This window comes from Lactuca sativa, chromosome 4 (genome assembly GCF_002870075.4).
Source record: "Lactuca sativa cultivar Salinas chromosome 4, Lsat_Salinas_v11, whole genome shotgun sequence".
NCBI lineage: Eukaryota > Viridiplantae > Streptophyta > Magnoliopsida > Asterales > Asteraceae > Lactuca > Lactuca sativa.
In genome coordinates, this window is record NC_056626.2 from 386,832,599 (window position 1) to 386,854,624 (window position 22,026).

Sequence of the window (22,026 nt, forward strand, 5' to 3'; positions counted from 1 at the left end):
CATACCCTTTAGTCTTACCCAATCCAAGTTGTTCCCATACTACTAGGCATAATACTTGGCAAAAACTATAGACATCATCATTTTCTTCACCTTGTGATATTGTCATATGGATAACATTAAGGGTGTAATGCATCGAGTCAACTCATAAGATACTTGAAATCGACTCAGTGCAAGTCAAGTTGAGTTCGAGAACTTAATCAACCTTAATTATATTTGCATTTTTATTTTTTATTTTATTTATATTTATATAATCAAGATGATTTGTGTTCAGATCACTTCATTATATAATTTGATTGGATTGGAGATTTGAAGGTCCTTGGTTCTAATCCGGGTGTTGGCGATTTTTGCTAACTCAATCATACTAACTTCTAACCACTAATCAGTTGTTCAAATCAAAAATAAATAAAATAAACATAAATTGATTTTTGATGTGAATGCCACATGAAGCCATTTCAATGCCACATAAGGTATAATCACTTATCAAGGGTACAAACCATAAATGATTTCTAGCAAAAATATTATTACAACTTTAAATAACAAAAAAGCTATGTGGATTGTAATCCAACAATCAACAATTGTAAAAGAGTGAAACATCTAAACTTCTCATACCAAAACAAACAATAAACTCTTAATCCTAAGCAGCCACAGGGGTAGGGGTAAGGGTAAGGGTAGGGGCAGAATCGTCTTTTCCACGTTTCAACTCACTAAACAGATTCAAAACCTCTACATGGTTCCGAATAAATCTCGGGCATTTCGCAAGAAAATCTTGAGCTTCATTACCTCTTCCAGCCTTAAAATAAGCTTTAAAAACACGCAAATAAACAGCAAAAGAAGGTACCTTTTTCACAGTCATTGCTTTCAAGAACATCAAAGTGTCATCAATAGTCCCTGTTTTAGCAACATACTTCACAAATGGATCCAAGTAAGGAGGGTATCCATGTCTTTTCATAGGAGCAAGAAGATTAATAGCTTCTTCAAACAACCCTTGTTCCAAAAGCTTTGTGATTAACAACTTATATGTCGTATGCCATGGTTTGACTTCTTTCTCGTTGACAGCTTCCAAAAGACAATTATACCCTTCGAGTGGCTTCTCCTTTGCACAATATGCATTTGTTATTGTCTCCAATGGGTATCCGGAAAAATCAGGGCCTTGTTTTGTAATCATTTTTTGAAAGCAATCACAAGCTTTTTCCAAATGTCCAGAAAGACAATATCCTTGGATTAAAGATCCGAATGTTTTGTAACTTGGAGACTCCATTAAATCAAGAAACTCGATTGATTCTTCGATTTTATTGTTTTTAGTTAATTGAAAAGCGATTTTACCTTGTGAGTTTTCATCTGGAAGAAAACCAACTTCCTCCATTGATTTCAAGATCTTGTTGCATTTACCATATCTACCAACACTTGTTAAAGACTTGAGAATTGTATCCAAGAAAGAATTTTTCATTGTATTCCCACTTTCTTTATAAATCTTTAAGACTTTGGAGAACAAATCCATATCTAACTCATTACTTGTCACTATTTTTCTCAAAAGAAAGGGGCAATCTTGATCTGAGGGCTTAATGTTTCCACTCATTGCAAATTCGTATAAATCAACAGCATCGTTTAGCATTTTCTTCCTTACGAATTGATTCAAAACCCTAATGTATGTAGCCTTTTCTAAATCAAACCCTGCAGCTCTCATTTCATCAATCAATCTCCAGAACTTGTCTATGTAATCTTCTCTAGCTAACTCTCTTGCAATAGCATTGTATGTTTTTTCATCATGTTTGTATAAGCCACTTTCCTCAATCCACCTAAAGAATATAACAGCTTTATTAGGATCTGTTCCAAGGTTTTCGAGTATCATTTTAACTAAATCACCAGAATACACAATACCCATTTCCTGCAATTTTGTTTCAACACCATCTCCCCATGGTGTTTGTTGAATGACTTTACAAACTCTTGAGCTAACTTTCTCAACCGAAGCATCTATAGATCCCAATGCGAACAAATCTCTCAACTTCTGGACTTCATCTTTCATGCCTTCGTCTTCAAACTTTGCAATGGCCCTAACAGACGCACCTTTCTTCACTCCATACCCTTTCTTCTTCATAATATCAACTAAATCCCAAAACTCTTTCACCAATCCGTTCGCCCCCAACATACCTAATAGCCGATTGCATGAATTCGAGCTCAAATTGTCGCTTTCCTTTGACATAACCCAATCAAAGAACGCCTTAGCAGCTCCAGGTTCCGAGCTGCGGTTTTTAAAAAGCTCGTTAACATAATCAGTACTAGCGAGGTCGGGTTTGGACTTCAATTCGAGCATAACATCTTCATTGGTTTTGACTGGATCTGAATATAGTTCGATCAATGTTGATGTAATAACGGATTGATCCGTGCCTTTACTTTGTTCAACAGCGAGTTCAGATGACGATGTGAATAATCGAGGGAAACTAGGGTTTTGGAAATGAATGGGGAGTGTACGCGAGTGAGGGATGAGTGAATTGAAAGTGCGATTGCGAGAAAGAGGAATGGTAGTTGATGATTGTACCTTGAACTGGAGCTCGGAAACTGGTTTGCATCGTTGAAGGAGGAGACGCCATTGATTTCTCATTGCAGGTTTTTGGATTGTAGGATGCAAGACTGATTTCGGCTGATGGAAAAATGGGGGTTTTGGGGTGAGATACGTTTTTAGGGTTTATTGATCATGAAGTGTAAAAGTAACACAAAAATAATCTCTTGTATTTTTAATTTAGACTCATTTGTGTTTTGACGTGGATTAGTTTTTAAATTTCGCATGATAACTAAGGTTAATTTTTAAAGCTATTTTATCAATAAGCTAATGATTTTTGTATTGGTTTTAGAAAAATAACCAATTGAATTTTTTTAGTTTGGCAAAATAATCATATTTTTCGGAAGGGGCTATTCCTAAGATCATTTCGAAGTATGTGGATCCGACCCGACCAATTCAACATATTCTGGAATGGCCATTCCGACATGTTTCGGAGTACAAACTAGTGAACTACAAATCCTAATTTTGGATTTTATTCTGGCACATTTCGGAGTACAAATTACAAATCCATTTCGATACATGCTCACCCCTTCTACATAGTTTAGACTAAACAATCAATGAAGATATAACACACGATTCCGATGATTTGGAAGTTTTACGGATAAGCTCTTTACTCCTATATTTTTAGTTGGTTGATTTTAAGATTATTGATGTAAGAGAGTAAATCTGGATCACAAATAACATATTTCGGACACTGTCGTAGATGTTTCATTTTAAATTTAGTGTTGGGATCAGTTGCGGACATATATGGAGCAAATGGGATCCCGGGCCACTACTCCAATTTTGTCCACAAGTGTAATCTTTTTTTATATATTTATATAGGTGCACCTGCCAAAAAAAAAATTATAGGTGCAACTCTAATATTTAAGGCTATATAAGCCCACCAAAAAGTTAGAAATAAAATATTAGCTCATAGCCCACTTAAACCCAATATCTAATTATCTAGTTATGGGTGTAGCCATAAGCACAATCGTACAAAGCAGGAAAAAAAAAAAGAGCTCACCTTTGCCTATATGTGAAGCTTTGACGGAAACATCAACAGGAAGAGAAAAAAAATTCCAAAAAATGTATACTCGCAAATGTCAAATTTAAATATTAAGATGTAATAATCGGTTTAATGTACTATTACTTAAAAAAAATATTTTATTATATTTGGACAATTTTTTTTTTGTGCCACCGCTATTAAAAATGTATGTGTCCAACACTGGTTGAGATAACACAAAATTAGTTTTGTTAGGTGTTGTTTGTTTTTTGCAAAAATACCTCTCCAGACCTCTTATTGTTGCGCGGCGCAGCACACGCGGAACACTTTTCATTTCGCAACTGTTTGTTTTTCAGAAGTCTTCGGATTAAAAAACTTTTGTACGTGTTCTTCTTGGCGCAACACTTGTTTTGCCTCTTCCAACCTCTTCTTTTTCTTTTTTCCTTGCTAAAATATTAATCATAAATTGCTGAAATCTTATTTCATATTTTTTTTTTTACTCTTGTTGAAATTTTTTTTCTTTTTTTTATATTGAATAATAATAATTTGTTGATGAAATATCATTATTTTATTCTAAAATATCTTTATTTTTTGTTAAAATTTCATTATTTTTTACTGAAATATCATAAGTTATTGCCGAAATATCATACATTATTAAATTTTCGGTATTAAAAAACTATTTTCGGATTATAAAATCAATTTATTTTATTTTTTTAATATCTGCAGCAACATGCAGATATTAAAAAAACAAACACGCTTCTTATTACAGTCTGCAGCCGTTTGATCCACCTTTTTTACCACAGAGGGTTACAGAGATGGTCCGCAGACTTTATAGATTTTTGCTTCAAAAAAAAAACAAACAACATCTTAGTGTCTCAGGCTATTATATATCGAAATTCGATATTCCGGAACACACAAAAGCAATTCTGATATGTCTGAAATGCGAAGAACCATGACAGAACACAAAGGAGGTGTTTAAAATGTGCAAAACATTTCTGGAATGACTTATGGGACCATAAATATAGATTAGGTATGCTTGTGCACCCGCCGAATGACGGATAGGAGTAAATGTCTGTATATAATGACTCGTCGGATATAAAGGCGATTTCTTCGGGAAGAATATAAATTGTTATCTCTACCTCTTAGGCGTTCTCATATAGAAAAATATGTATTTGTATGATTTAAGTCCCTATCGATACAAATGAAAAAAAAAGGCATTGCAAGACAACAACCATCATCTTTGGATAGTTGCTTAGACCCTACCATTCACACTCTATATGAAGAACGAGATGTTTTTTTGTTGTTTGTTTACCGTCACTAGAAAGAGCAACTATTTTTTAGGAGATGAATCTTGGTTTATAGATATGAGACCTCATATCCACAAACTCTTGGTAGGTATCAACTATTGGCGTACCAAACCTACTGATGTAATCCCCTTAAGAGTTTCAAAATCACCCTTATAAAAGGGTGCAAGATTGTAAAGTGTTCTTATGATGGTTCCTAAAGATGTTACTTATTAGGAAATTTGTAAGGATAGACGATTCAACCAGAACCTAGGCCATGTCATTTTCCGCATTTCATCCGCGTCCAAGCTGAATGGGGGTATCAAGTTGGGGACGATAAACCCATTGAGATGGCTCAATGGCGAAAATATTTCGAATTGGGGTGCTTGAATTCAAAACATTGGTTTTTTTCTTCTATCAGAGTTTCTGGTTAGATTGTTGGGATTTATTCTTTTTTTAAGAAAATAGAAAGAAATTGATAAAATAAAGTGTGAATTTGAAGTTGAAAATACTGAGGTATTTATAGTTGTGTAAAATCGTAATATATATATATATATATATATATATATATATATATATATATATATATATATATATATATATATATATATATATATATATATATATATATATATATATATATAGGTTCAGGTTCATTTGAGACCATTCTAATTTTGTGAGACCGTGAGACCAAATCTAAAAATAATTTTAAAATGCAAAATAAATGGAAAAATCCAAAAATTCTTTTTTTAAATATTATTTTCGGAACTTGAATTAACTAAAAAAATAAAAAAGAAATAAAAAATATTCCGTTTTTTTTTGAAAAATACGTGAAATATTCTAAATAGAATATTACACTAACATATTCTAAAAAATAATTTTAAAATACAAAATAAATGAAAAAATCTAAAAATTCTTTTTTTAAATATTATTTTTGGAACTTGAATTAACTAAAAAAAATAAAAAAAAAATCTATTTTTTTTGAAAAATACGTGAAATATTCTAAATAGAATATTACACTGTACATATTCTAAAAATAATTTTAAAATGCAAAATAAATGGAAAAATCAAAAAATTCTTTTTTTAAATATTATTTTCGGAACTTGAATTAACTAAAAAAAATAAAAAAAATGCGTCTCACGGTCTCTCAAAATTAGGCCGTCTCACATGAACTTAACCCTATATATATATATATATATATATATATATATATATATATATATATATATATATATATATATATATATATATATATATATATATATATATATATATATATATATATGGGGAAAGGTTATATGGAAAATAAAGAATTAGGGCAACACATGTTGGAACCAATAAAAAAATGACAACACATCACTTTGGAATAACTACATAAATAACTTCCATAATACATTGTTTATGAATAAAGAAATGGACACGTGTCACTTGATCATTGGTTCCAGCATATGTTGTCCTAATTAATCATTTTCCATTGAACCTAAACATCTCTCTCTCTCTCTCTCTCTCTCTCTCTCTATATATATATATATATATATATATATATATATATATATATATATATATATTTGAATTGTAGCCGTTGTCGAATTGTAATCCCTCACTTGAATCCCACGGTTCCTTTCCCACAGCCTAAGTATTGTGTTCTGAGGTGCGGGAATGCTTCCCGCACTCTTTTTCCCGCTTCATTTTGTTTGGCCTAACAAATGAAATCACGACCTACCTCATTGACTCCAATTCGAGATACTCATTACCAAATTATTACATGTTTCATATAGTTTTCATAAAATCCAGAAAGTGAATTACGATGATTTATGACTTGACGTTACAATGATTATGAAATATGATCATAAATGTTGTGTGGGTACATGGATTGCTTTCTTAAACAACACATCCATCATCCATCTCAAGTTTCTCGATTTTGAACTTCCAATCAAGTAAATATTTTTCTCAACATCATCACTCATCAGTTTACCAAAGCATTTCTATTATCTCCAACTTTCATCATAATTTGAATTTAATTATTTGAATTTGAAAGTGGTTTATTTAGGGTTTGTTTGCTTCAAACTTTCTATTTGTCGTTCATAACACACAAATTGGGTTTATTTCCAAATATCTAAAGATCCAGATTCAATCCACATATAAATGGACAAGAAAATGCGTCTGGGATTTGGGCCGTTTGGGTGGGCTTTGGACCAGTCCAGCATGGTCACGTATGTTGGGCGTAACGCGTAACCCTTTTTTTTTCTTACTTTTATAGGCTAGTGAAATGTATTTACTTTTCAGTAGTTTTTCATGAACAAATTAAGTTATTTAAGTTTTAATCAATTCATGAATTAATTTATTTAATAACGCTTCATTGTAGAATAAATAAACATCACTTGCATTATCCAAAACATTCATATTCTTATATCTCTTCTCATCTGTACTTGTTGATCAGCATATGTATTTATCATACAACTCAAACACAACTTATCTTTTATTATCAGATTCAAAAAATTCATACCCAAATTAAGTAATTCAAACACACAGAGTAAACTGAATGTAGAAGGCCAACTAGAAACACTGATTATCAAATAGATGAAGCAACAAATAGATTTCTTTTAGAGATTCAAATTAAGTTTAACTAATGCGACATGTTTTCGGATTCACACTGAAGCGATAGAGTTTGGAGGCACATGAAGATGCAATATCATTTGTACTGTTGTACAAAAAGAGGGAGTAAAGAACAACTAGCGATCACAATTGAGATGGCTATTGAGATTCCCGTTGCAATTGGAGATGACTTAGCACTGATCGATGTTGTAAATGGACAGAAAACACTGGAATTGGGAGGGTGATAAGATGTGTACGTACCTAGACTGCGTTGGGAGAGATCGAGTTGAGCATCGTGAGGACCAATCGTAGATGCCTGAATCATTTGTCCGAAAATCATTGAATGCCTCCGATGTTGATCCGATAGCCTTCAAATTCTCCGTTATCGGCTGCATTGCCTGATGATCGATTCAAACCCTTGGTATGTACAAATTGATACTACGGTGGTTGAGGATGAAAGGGGACTCAATCGGAGCCGTTGATTTCTGTAACGCCACCGGAAATCGAGAAGCTTCAATCGATTATGCATTATTGCTGGATTTTCCGACGAGTTGTGGCTGCTGAAGCTTCTCGATTTTCATCCCTCACTCAATCAGTCCAGATTTCTCCGACTTGAGTTTCTGATTGTCGATCTGGAACGAGAAGAATAGAATAGAACGGGATGTATATTTCCTATTATGCCCCTTAGTAGGTATATGATTCCCTGTGCACACATGTACAAGTTTATTGTGCACCATCTTTAATATAAGTCATTGATGATCGGATTTAAAATAGTAATATTTTTTACAAGATGTTGAAAATAAAATTATAAAGTTATTTAATTATTAATTTAGGTACTGAGTGATTAAAGAATTGGTCAAAGTGTAAAAAGGAATCAGTTTAGTAACAATAATTTTTTGGGAAATGGACTTAACAAGGTAATTAACTTTTCAGTATGTTCACATCTGGGTAACTATCTTTTTTTTGTACACATCTAGGTAACGAACTTTTTGGAAGTGTTCACATATGACCATTATGACCGGCTGTAGCAGGTTATATCCGGTCATAACCAGTCATAATGGTCATATGTGAACATTTTCAAAAAGTTCGTTATCTAGATGTGTACAAAAAAAGATAGTTATCCAGATGTGAACAAACCGAAAAGGTAACAGTAAAATACACGAATGATCTCTGTAGTTTGGGTAATTTGTGTGTTTGGTCCATAACTTATTTTTTAAACTTAGATGATCCCTACTATTTATTTTTGTTGTGCATTTGGTCCCTGTCCTACCTCAAAAGACTATTGTGCCCTTTTTTTTTTTCTTATTTATGTATTTATTTTTTATATATTAAAAAAAATTAATAGACCTCATATATCTGCATCTCTTCACCCTAAATCTGAAACCACATTTGAGAAATTTAAATTGGGTCCCACAATAATCTTTTGAGGTAGCACAGGGACCAAATACACAACAAAAATAAATAGTAAGGATCATCTAAGTTAAAAAATAAGTTATGGACCAAACGCACAAATTACCCAAACTACAGGGACCATTCGTGTATTTTACTGTTACCTTTTCGGTTTGTTCACATCTGGATAACTATCTTTTTTTGAACACATCTAGGTAACGAACTTTTTAGAAGTGTTCACATATGACCATTATGACTGGTTATGACCGGATATAACCTGCTACAGCCGGTCATAATGGTCATATGTGAACACTTACAAAAAGTTTGTTACCTAAATGTGTACAAAAAAAAGATAATTACCCAGATGTGAACAAACCGAAAAGTTAATTACCTTATTAAGTCCATTTCCCTAATTTTTTTTGTCAAGATACACATAAAAGCAAGGCCAATTTTGTTAAAACTTATAATAAACATGAGGTATATTAGTAATACTCACGATATATTTTCATAATTATCGTTATATTTTTATATAAAATAACCACTTAAATAACAAATTTAATGATAGTCGATGACGTATATAAGTATAGCATGCATACACATACAGCAAAACACATGCACTATATATGTACTTACAATAAAAGCAAAACGGGTGCTAATTATAAACTCAACCGATAACTATTTTATTTTGCTTTATTATAATAAAATGTTAATCATTCAATGATAAACAATAAAAATAAAAAAATGTAGCAATTAAAAAAAAGTAAAATAAGAGTCGTTCTAGGCTTATTTGTTCATCCCGGTTGCATCCTTCACTGCATCAGCTGCTTCTGATGCCTTCATCTGCACTTGTGAACCAGCCTATATTTTTTTTTGAGTATTAATTAAATGAATAAATAAATATAGCATAAAAAAGTTCTGATCTTTAATTTTCATTCTAATTAATGATCATTTTTGAGTTGTAAAAAAATTAAAAGTCGAACCTCTTGCACTGTTTCTTTGGCAGATTGGGCAGCTGAACTAGCTTTATCCATCAATTGGTTGCCTTTCTCCTGATATCATATTTTAACAAAATACAATCAAATATTATACAAAAAAAATAATAAACCGATAAAGAATTATCATACAATAAAATAATTTAAGCGGTATGCAACATACAAATTATAAAAAAAAAAAAAAAAAAAAATCAACATAAAAGAGATATAGTTAACCTCGACTTGGCCTTTGGCTTGACCAGCTTGGAAACTTGCGTTCTGGTTGTTGCTCATGTTTTCGGTAGGATTAAGGTTTGTTTGTTTATATAAATATAGGAAATTAAGAAGGAAAAGATTATGTTTGATGAGAATTACAAAGAAGAGATGGAAGTATTTATAGTGTTTTGATAGATACAAAAATGAAGAACATGTGTAATATTCACCATAAGTTTTTGTTATAATTAGCATGTTTTTTGGGCGTTTTAATAGGAAGAGAACAAGACCACGAATTTATTATTATTATTATTTTTATTATCTATACTAAATTAGTGGACATAAACACGTGAAACTTGAAAGTAAGTGGTATTTTCCTTATTTGATGTATTTCCCTTTTGTAAGAGTTTAGCCTTGTTGCAATATGTTAGATAGGTGGTCACATAATCAAATATCAAGTTTTATTATGAAATAAGGATTTAATGTTGAAATAATCGGGGAGAAGGGTTTCTTTTGTTAAAGGAATTAAGGAACGAGAATATGAAAACCTCTTTAAGGGTTTCAATAAACAAAATACACATGATGCCCCCTCCGCTATACAACGTATAAAGAAATTAAACTATACGTTTGTTTAAATTACAACCCTTGCAATGAGTTGTAGCATCTCTAATGCTTAGGAACTAAACATGAAAATAATTGCGACCATAGGCATTCGTAAAAATGACAGTAAACCCGGGGTGAAATCGGTTATGTTTATAGTTTTAGGAATTTTTTTTGGGTTCAACCGAGCCAAATTCAAGGTAATCGAAACAAACCAAAAACCATATTACAATTAAGTTTGGTTTGATTTAAAAACCGAGGAAATCAATATTAAGAGTAAAAATAAAACTCAAAGTCCTTTTTTGTTTTTTCCAAACAACAAACCCAAAGGCTTTTTTTTTTGGGTTCATACGCGAAAACATTTGAGAGGGACTAAGAGAGGGAAGTTTTGGGATCACGATGTCAACAGTAAAATGTAAATGTTGAGTTTGAAAATATGTTTTCATTTTTTTTTTTTAATTTGAATAATAAAGTATTAAAATATAATTTATCAAATAAATAAATTAATTAAATTCGTAATTCGATTCGTTTTGGTCCGAACATCACTAGACCACAACTCAAACCATAAACCAAAAATCATAATTTAGATTGGTCTAAAACAGACCAAAAACTAAATTTAAAATTTGGGTTTGTCTGAATTGAATTTCGATTTTGATTGAGTTTATTGGTTTTCTAGTTTTAAACCAAATAATATTCACCCTACAACATACTAATATGAAGACCGGACATGTAACACATACGACCAAAAGCAACATGCTCCCTTACAAAGTATAAATCTATTTAAACATGTTTGGTTCATTGTGGATATACAGGATTAAAAGTAATGTAAACAACACTATTGTTATAACAAAAGACAACGATAAATGAAACAATGGACAATAAAGTTCAAAAACAAAGTTCCAAAGCTAAAAAAACTCAACAATAACATTAGACACACCTCGGTACTCAACTTCGACACTTAACCTAGAAATAACATCATGTTGTTTAGACGAGTAAGAGACAAGATTATCACTTACAATACACAATAACCATAAGTAGACTAACGAATCTTAGTTGATCCCCCTAGTTTAAATCAATGTAAGTAACGAGGTGATCCATTGAGGACAAATAAAGTTGATAAACATGAGAGAGGATGCTCTGAAGATAGCAAAGTTTACATTTTAACACATTAATATGAGTTTCCCAATGATCATGCATATAGATACCAACTTGGTACACAACATATGGTATATAAGGACGGGTAAAAGTAAGATACTTGACAACTCTGATGAGGCTACAATAAAGAGTCAGATCATGCGCAAGTGCAACATTACTAACATACGATTTTCATTTTGTAATAGTAGGAGTGTTATAATGATTATACCGCACATGTGAGAATGTCACGAGCAAAGACAATTTGAGAAATAAAGAAATCATAAGATAACCATGATAAAACAATACACATAAAAAGGAAATAGGACTAAGATCGCTCATGGAAAACTTTATGGGAAACTAAGCGACGATAAACCAAATGAGGGTTGAAAAGGAGGAAGCGAAAATAATATCATCCATATGAAGAAGCCAATAGATAGTATATGGACTCGATAGAACGTGAAGATGGGGGTATCGCTCTTGCTAATAACAAATAATAAAGATGAGAGATGACAACAACGTAATGTTACCAAGAACGAGGGGCTTGTTAAGGCTATAAAGAGCATTTAGAAAACAACAATTATGATTGGGATAAGAGGAATAAACATATCCAAGGATGTTGTTTCATGAAAACCTCCTAACTAATATCTTCGTTCAAAAATGCATTATTACCATTAAGCTTGAGAGATGAAAATACTAAAAACGGTGTGAAAGGTAACAGATTTGACCATGGGTATAAAAGTCTCATGAAAGTCCAAATAGTTACCAAGAGAAGTCATGGGCTAGTAAGCGGGCCTTGTACCGATGAAGATTAACATGATTATCAAAATTGAGAAAAAAATCCATCGATATCCAACAACGTTGATACATAAGGGTCGAGGCATTAACTACAACATGCTATTGGAAATCAACAAATACATTTTAGAGTCCATAAAATCTTTCTAGTAAGGGTTACACAAATAAAAAACGTTGGACTTAGAAATAGAAAAATGTATATTGGTGGTCGATCGATTAAAGAATATGGAGTGGTTTTAGAGACCCACTCATAGACACGGTCATCTTACTCATCATAAGATGAACATAGACAGAGATCGATGGAGAAGAAAAATGAATAGAGGTAATCGAAGAGGGGGATAAGTGTAACATCCCAAAATTTAAGACAAAAAATTTCTTTTTAATAAAACATTACTTTAACCAAAGACATCATTCCAAAACATAATCTGAGTATAGGTTTTCAAAACACATGTTTATTATCAGAGTAAACATTCCCAGGTTGACTAGTCTATGGTGTGTGCCATGCGATCACCCCGAGCTCCTCCCTCCGCTACCGGAAGTACCTGAAAACCAAAACTGAAAACCGTAAGCACGAAGCTTAGTGAGTTCCCCACCTTACCACATACCATGCAAAACCACATACTGCACATACTGGGCCACGCCCGCTATCCGGGGCCTCGCCCCCTACCTCGGGCCTCGCCCGATACAGCGGCCTCGCCGCTCCAGGCCCCGCCTGGCTTCGAGCCTCGCTCGGATACAGATCTGTTTCACTTAGGCCTCGCCTGTCACAGGGCCTCGCCCTCTAACTTATAATAGCACGTAAACATATCACATAACATTACATAAACTAAACATATACTAACAACTCTTGCTCTAAGGCCTCGCCTAACTCTGGGCCCCGCCCGAGTTCCGCTACTGATGAGTCATGGAACCTCGTCCATACTCCTGCTGATAGTGAGGTTCGGGCCCAGCCCACCCTCACTCCTTTCCTAACTTGGGCCTCGCCCCTGCTCTGCTGCTACTGAGATGTGGAACACCATCCACACTCTGCTATTGGTGAGATACGGGACCTCGCCCTCTCTCACCTCCCTACCAGGCACATACAAGTATCACACAGACAACAAGTATAAACTATCACATAAACCGCTCCTTGGGCACCCGCCCTCTGTCATTGGACCTCGTCCAAATATCATACTAGCATACTGTGCCTAGGGCTAACCCCCGGGTCTTCTACTCATAACTACATGGGCCGGCATTGTGGCCGTAGACCCATTCATACAAAGGGAAACTCACCTGATATTGCTGGACTGCTGCTGCTAACCCCTTTGACCGCTACCTGACCGCTAACTCTGAACTGCTGCTCTGCTAGCTCCCCGAGCTACCAATATCAACATAACACTTAGTCTAACTGACCTTCAAAGGTCAACCAAGTCAACTCTGGTCAAAGTCAACATCCTGGTCAAAGTCAACCTTCCAGGTCAACCCTACTCGTCGAGTCACCCTACTGACTCGCCGAGTTCATAATTCCAGAGTCCTTCCACTCGCGACTCTACTCGCCGAGTCAGTCCCTGACTCGCCGAGTTTACTGATTCTCGATTCCTGTCCCGACCAACTCACTGAGTCCTGGCTCGACTCGCTGACTCGAGTCTTAACTCGAAGGGTTTGGGATCACTCGACCTGACTCGCCGAGTCTAAGAACAGACTCGCCGAGCACACGACAAACTTCATCCAACTCGACGAGTTGTTCATCCAACTCGCCGAGTTCATGCCCATCTTCATCCGACTCGACGAGCTGTTCTTCCCACTCGTCGAGTCCCTCCTCGTCTTCATGGTACTCGCCGAGTCCACTCAAAGGACTCGCCGAGTCCATTCAGATCTCTCAACATGCAGAGGGTTTTTGAGTCATGCAGGGACTCCAATCCATAGATCCATACTTCCAAAACTCCATCCCTACGTAAAGTTGCAAACTTTACGTATAACCAAAGAGATCTAGGCTCAAAACATATTAGGGTTTGGTTTAAGGACACAAGGGCTTCACCAACTACTCATCTCCTGATGCTTTATGACATAATGGACTCCCCCAACCATAGATCTGAAGTGGCAACAACATATCTAAGCCCCTAACCCGATTTGGGCCTCAAACAACCATAAAACCCCCAAATCTCATGACAAAATAGATCTAGATGCAAAGAAGGGAAAATGGCAGCTTAATACCTCCAAGATGAACACAATACTGAAGTAGATCTCGAGCACACACCTCTCCCTTGAAGCAACCTTCTTGATCTTCAAGTTTCCTCTCCAAAGTATCCTTCCTCCAAAGCTATTTCTCTCAATAATGGAAGCTCACACGTATAATAGGGTTTACAGGTCCTCTGGAGTGATATGGGGGCTGAGGAAGGGACATAACACCCTTTAAATAGGATACAACTCCCAGAATTAGGGTTTTCCTCGCACAGACCAGACTCGCCGAGTCACCTTGGCCGACTCGTCGAGTTGGTCACTTCCTTGTCGACCCGGATCCCGCTCTGACTCGCCGAGTCCTTCCTTGACTCGTCGAGTCCCTCTTAAATTTAGGGTTTCCTTTACTTTCTTGGCTTTCAAAATCTTGGGTGTTACAATAAGTAGGTAGGACCAGGAAAAGTAATCATAGTGGTCGGTACAAACAAACTTTCTAATTTTAGAAATAAATTTTAGGCATAATCATGAACATTCATATTAGGATGGGTTTTGAGATTTGTGTGGTCTAATTTTTTTAATGACTTTTTGACGATCCAGATTCCATTAGATGGATGATTCGGATATCCATATATTGATGTTTGTGATTGGCATTCTAGAACGCCTTAACATGTGTGTTGAGCTTTAATACTCCTTGACATGGATCTTATCTAATGGCCACATGATCCTAGTATGTTGACGAAACGAAGTAAAGCCTTCATTATATGTAAAATGTTATGTGTTATTTATCATATAAATGGTATTAAAAGCATCATCTATGTCCCTCGGGTTAACTTAGGAGGTCCCTTAGGCCATGGGGTACGGGGATGTTTATACACGTAAATATCTATGTGGAGGGGATGCTCACACGTGAACACCACCCCCAATGAGTGTAGTTGTGGTGTGGAGTAAATAGCTTCACGGATGATTACGGGAATTTTGATTGGTTACCTCCAAAATGAATGCATTCTCATTAGTTCACTAGTGAATACCATTTCCACCCTATAGTGAATGGATGGTGAAAAGGGGTTGATGATGATGTGGCAGCCCTTTAACGCGTAAAATCTCAAAACCATACCTCATGGCCTTAGGGACGAGGGACCTTACTGTTGTGAAAGTTGTGTATGTATACGATGTACACGCTTTTTTGCATGTACTAAATCTTCTTTGAAGTTGTTTATTTGAGATTTATTAATGCTTCTAAACACCTATATAACTTTGAAGTGCTTCTTTGATTCTTTCCCTAATCGATGATTACTTACTAATTTTTTAGAGTTATGAAAGCTTTTTAGCGGTTTGAATTTTGGTTAAGATTGTTGGCCTTATCTACTACTGATCTTAAGAGTTGATCTTATCCAATATCCTAAAATTTCAAATTCTCCTACAAGGTCATTAATAAAAAATATTTTTTTGTTGAAAAAAAAATTTAAAATCAATTTACAAAACATCTTCGATCAAACACATATTTTGTTGAAAACATACACATGGACTTGAACCTTCGACCTCAAGGAGGCAGAGTATGATCTGATACCGTTAGGCTAGAAACCATTTGGTCTACGACGGCTAATGCTTACATCAGAGGTAATTTTTGATTAATCAATATTAAATTGAAATCTTATCAAAAGCCTTTTCTACCCAAATCCCTCTCAAAATTTTCAGAAAAATGTTGCGGTTTTATTACAAAATTTAAAAATAAAACTATTTTTTTAATGTTTGAATATGTTATATATACAAAGACTCCTGTTTGTTATTTAAACCTGAACATATATTAAACAAGAAATTATATTATGAAAATAATAATCTCAACACAATAAATTTCAAAAACCGCAGTAGCTGATCAATAAACTTTTATTATAACATAACAATAAATTGAGATTATTGCTTAATAAAGGGATCATTGGGTAGTACAACACAACATTTCAACATAAGATAGCTGAGACACACTTTGAAGTTGGCAATGGTATGTAAAATAAAAACACGCATAATAAATGATAATTCCAACTTGATCAATCAAAGCTTTAATATCTTCAACTCGATACTAGGATGAATCACTTCCTAGCTTGTTAATATATATGATATGAGAACAAATCAGTTTCTTGTAATTAACCATGAAGATCGTCTCCATAAGATGTATGTGCATGGTCTAAAAACCTTTACCCTAAAACCTTTGTTTTTGAAATAGAAAGATCGGTTCTCAAAGAAAGCCTTTTCCGTTTAAGTGGTACTAATTAAGTTCTTGGGAATTTTGACAAACGGATAAACCTGAATAACAAAGTGCTCTTGCATATGCCATTTACATGAATATGAAAACCATATTGGTGTAAAAAGAAATAAATCATTTCCAATTAATGATTAGGTTTCGTATTTGTGAGAAAAATGGATCTTATACGATAGTTGATCAATTAGTTAAATTGTTTCTAATGTACGTAACCATTAACTAAACTTTTAATGTTAATAAAAAAATTAATCATTTAAAATCATCTCTATCTGGAACTTTACAAATTGAAAGTGCATAGTAATCGTTTCTTAACATTTCCAATGTCATTTAACCGTAGTCGCTTACTTTCATAAGTTTAGTTTAGTAAAACGTAGTATATGATCTATATTTTTCAAAATGAACCGAATCATCTTCACTTTAAAATAGATCTATGTGGAATTTATGCGTGATGGATCCTGTTATTTACAAAAGTGGAAGGCTATAAACGATACCTCAAATAGATCTATGTAGAATTTTGAAAAACATATTAGAAATCGATAACACATTAGGAACCAAATCTTGTAACATCCGATTCTTAAATTCAATTGAAAAATGTATATGGACCATGTCATTGTGTTAAAGAGTTGGTTTTGTATATCTCAGTGTGGATCATATAAAGTTTATAAACACACACTTTATATAGTCCAGTTTGATATTTAGGAATCGTATTTTCTATAGTTGAAATCAAACCAAATGCTTAAAATCTAGCTAAGTATGCCTCATAAGAACAAATTTTTTTTACAAACCAATTTCTATAGAATATAATCCTATTTTCTTTAAATTTTTCTAAAACCGATTTATATTGGGGGTTCGTACGACAAGATTGGACGCCTTTCCATTTTTTGTATAATGGAGTTCAACTTTGAACATAGTGTTTGGAGGAGAGAGGAGATACCACAACATACACACACAAATGTTTAATACTTTCATCGACCATTTTATTTCTTAGTTAAATAATCAAATATTACTAATCATAAACATTGGTATGCCAGTAATTGATTGTGATACTCGACATATAGGTGAGCTATTAAGAACGATATTAATGATGGAATCATGGTTGATGACGTGGCACCCGAAAATCAATATTTATGTTGATTTGTTCATTCCGGTTGCATCCTTCACCGCCTCAGCTGCGTCTGATGCCTTCATCTGCATTTGTGCACCAGCCTACAATATTTTTTTACATATTAATTAAAAAATACTAATCATAACATAAAATATTTAATTAAGACATTCATTTATTTTTTCTTCTAATGATCATTTTATGGGTTGTAAAGATAATAAAAGTCGAACCTCTTGCACCGATTCTTTGGCGGATTGGGCAGCTGCACCAGCTTTATCCATAAGTTGGTTGCCTTTCTCCTAATAACATAATTATAACAAAATACAATCAAATATTATATTATTATATGAAAAAAGGTTATAAATTCAAATATTCGTAATGAAACAATAAAGATAAGGATGAGTAACCTGGGCTTGGCCTTTGGCCTCACCAGCTTGAAAACCAGCGCTCTGTGTGTTGTTCATTTTGTTTGTGGGAGTGGTGTTTGTTTATACGAATATACGATGGAAATCAAGAAGGAAGAGATTGTGTTTGATGAGAGATATAAAGAAGAGATGAAAGTATTTATAGTGTTTTGATATTGATACAAAAATGGTGACATGTGTAGTATTCACCATAAGTTTTTGTTATGAGTTGCATGTTTTTTGGGCTTTTGAATAGGAAGGGAAGAAGACCATAACTTTAAAATAGTTTTTATTTTTATATGATAAATTAGTGGACAACATTTATGGAATAAGAAAATTCTGTAAATTAGGAACACATGCAGGTATTTTTGTTAAAGGAAGTATGATTTATTAAACGGTGGAATCCAAAATTAATTTATTAATTCGTGGAAAATAAAATATATGTATAACTTAAACATTAAATTTAATAGTCTAATATCCTTCCTAATAAATGATTTTTTTACTTACTTTCGTATTGATTTCGACACATGTAATTTTTTAGTTATTTTCACATAAATATTTTCCACATGGCAAGGATTTTTTTTTCGTAAATATTTTTCACATGGCAAGGTTTTATTTTTCATTTTATTAATTGGGACTACGTGGCTGCCATGTCAGCTTGTTATATTGATAATAAAAATGTGGGCATTCAATAGAGAAAATGCTTCATAAGAGAATTGAATTAGAACCTCCATGGAAAAACTGCAACGCTATAACCACTAAGCCGAGAATACTTTGATGCACGATTTTTCTAAACACAATATAGATAATAAGTTGTCTATTTATTTAATAATAGGTTACAACCCGTGTAAACCACAGGTAAACAAATTATAAAATTTTATTAAATTAATAAGATATAATTTTTATTTAGACTTTTATATTATTTATTTGAAATTAATATAAATTTATTTGAATAACCAATACACGTTATGCAAAAAAAGACAATCTATTATGGAAATGAAATTGACATACAAAAAATTAAATATAACATAGATGTAATAAAAATAAATAAACACAACTTAATAAATTGCAAATTAAAAACTACAAATTGCTTATAAATTTCTAAAAACTTCATTATACACAACTTGAGACATCATTATCTAAAATTAACAATTTTAATCATTATTTATTTTAAACTCTAGATAAGAACAAGATTTTTGAAATACAAACCAACATTCGATAACGACTGTCATTGCCTCTTATTAATTATTAATGTAAAGCATACAGCCAATAAATATTTTCTTCTTTAAAATTTGAAGAGATTTTTTTTCTAGAATGACTTAAAGACATTCTTGAAATAAATTCAGGTGTGACAGCCGCTTCAATAACACGTTTGCCAAAAAATAATCAGAAAACCACGGATAAAAGAAAACTATGTAAGTTTGTAATTATTGGTTGAAATTAACTTGTGATTGTTTGGGGTTGAATCCAATGTTGATATAAATACATTAAGACAATGGTATCCAAGAGATAAACAAACCCATGCTGATCAATAAAAAAGTATGGGAATATAAAACATAAATATATAATTAATTTTTTGAGTGTAATTGTTGAATTTTTTCTAATTTATTTTAAAATAGGACCCAAAATTATCAAACATGGTTGGAAAATTTAACTTTGATCCACTGTTTTCCTCAAAATTACCAACCTATGATCTGCATTTGTCCATTACAATGTTTTTGAACAAATGAACATCTACCAATTACAACAACAAATTGTTGTTAAAAAGTAAATTATTCAAATGCAAATTATAAAGTTGATTCAATGATTGCATGTCCTTTTTTTTTTTCTTCATTTTATGCGTATTACTTGCCAAAAAGAATGATTTTATGCATATTCGTTGCCAATAAAGTGAAAACATAATCAAATATCTTTTTATGTGCAATCAATTTTAGTCATTGTGGCTTCATTGGTCATGTAAACAACATCCATTCCCTACCTATGGTTGTACTCTATTCCTTCCTTGTCTTGTAATATATTTGCCGTTTTTCAAAAAAATTCCCTACCTACGAACTCAAAGACCAATAAATGATATCAAGACACTCACTATTTTCCCAAGAATATGCAAAATAAAATATTTTCATTGTTAAAAAAAACTTTCAAATCGGAATTTTAACACAATGCATTAGCAATTAATACACCAATTAAGAAAAATCAAAACTAAAATATAACATGCTCTTATTGACATGGGGGCGTTGAGAGAGGACAAAATGAGCCCAGTTTTTTTTATTATATATTTTTATTTAAATATAGAACTTTATTATAACACTAAGGGCCTTTTTATGGATGTTTACATGATCGATGTAAACTATCCTGTGAAGATGTATTTGAATTTGAGATAAGTAATCTTCAAAATACAAAATCTCATACCCTCATAGCAACTAACTTACCAATTGAACCAGATATCAAGTAGATTTGAAACTCACACAACTAAGAAGAGAAAAAGAGAAAGAGTTTACTAGTCATTGGCCTAGATTGAATCTATAAAATGCATTTGACACACGACCAACATTAGAGCCAACCTAAGTTGTAAGCAAGCAAAATGCTTATGTGGAGTAATATTGGATTGTGTTCAAAACATTAAAAAGAAAGTTCCAATCTTTTTATGAGATGCTATTCGTTGGTAAAGAAATCATACAACATCATACCCTAGATTAGCAAAAAATAAAGAGTGCGACTAACAATCAAATACATTTGATTTGATTTATCTATGCATGTCGAGAGTGCAGAATTGCAACTTATAAACCATTTTATTTCAATTACGTTGTTCAACATATGAGCAGATTACTCCATGATACATGATTCGAATTCAATTTCTTGGTAGCTATTTGAATCCAATCAATTATTAGCGCATTGAAGCTTGGAGTCAATATATTGAAATTGGAGCAAATGGAGGCATGTTTGGGGAATAAACAGATGAGTAGAATGAGTTTGGGGCTTTTAAAAGCTCAAGGGCATATTAGGCAATTTACTTAGAAGTTTTTTTAGCAGATGCCACGTAGGATGAAAGAGATTTTTTTTATTAGAATAGAGGATAATGAGCAATTTTATTTTGTGAATCATGTGAACAGTACATCTATTTCATTATGAAATAAAATAATTTCAAAACACACCCTTAACCTTTTGTATTTTTAATTTAAACTTCAATTATTTTATTATTTATTTTAAATTTATAAATAAAATTTTATATTTATAGTATTAAGGTTTCAGATGTTTTAACGTTCAAAATTTGATTAAGAGTATTATGTTTTATTGACATATTATGAAGATGACTTCTATAAACATAACAAATTCATTATAAAATAAATATTTACGTAAAATCTAAATTTTATCTTTTGTAAGTGGCATCAACATTTTATTTTTCATAGGTGGCATCAAATGTTAAAAACAAAAGTATATTTAAGGAAAAATTGTAGGTATATGTTACTCTTAACTATTTTTTGAATACTTCACCATCCATTTGAAACATTTCACATTAGAATTTGCATCAAGTAAATGAAAATTTGACCAATGTACTTTTGGTCTGACAATATCATGAAATTATATTTCTCTTT

At 32.8% G+C, this 22,026-nt stretch overlaps 3 protein-coding genes across 3 annotated transcripts; all 3 read right to left on the reverse strand.

Moving 5' to 3' along the window:
* Positions 1 to 399: 399 nt before the first annotated feature.
* LOC111896864 (pentatricopeptide repeat-containing protein At3g02490, mitochondrial) lies at positions 400 to 2,707 on the reverse strand. The gene has a single exon (XM_023892833.3). It carries the CDS (start codon positions 2,597 to 2,599, stop codon positions 635 to 637), a length of 1,965 nt encoding a protein of 654 aa, XP_023748601.1. The 5' UTR covers positions 2,600 to 2,707; the 3' UTR covers positions 400 to 634.
* Positions 2,708 to 9,459: 6,752 nt separating this feature from the next.
* On the reverse strand, positions 9,460 to 10,137 carry LOC111896866 (stress-induced protein KIN2). Its single transcript, XM_023892835.3, has 3 exons — positions 10,015 to 10,137; positions 9,787 to 9,855; positions 9,460 to 9,664 (listed from the first exon to the last, which is right to left on the reverse strand). The coding sequence occupies exons 1-3, from the start codon at positions 10,069 to 10,071 to the stop codon at positions 9,590 to 9,592; spliced, it is 201 nt and encodes a 66-aa protein (XP_023748603.1). The 5' UTR covers positions 10,072 to 10,137; the 3' UTR covers positions 9,460 to 9,589.
* Positions 10,138 to 17,880: 7,743 nt separating this feature from the next.
* Positions 17,881 to 18,565, reverse strand: LOC111896886 (stress-induced protein KIN2). The gene is made up of 3 exons (XM_023892852.2): positions 18,437 to 18,565; positions 18,260 to 18,328; positions 17,881 to 18,133 (listed from the first exon to the last, which is right to left on the reverse strand). Exons 1-3 carry the CDS (start codon positions 18,491 to 18,493, stop codon positions 18,053 to 18,055), a joined length of 207 nt encoding a protein of 68 aa, XP_023748620.1. The 5' UTR covers positions 18,494 to 18,565; the 3' UTR covers positions 17,881 to 18,052.
* Between the last annotated feature and the right edge of the window lie 3,461 nt (positions 18,566 to 22,026).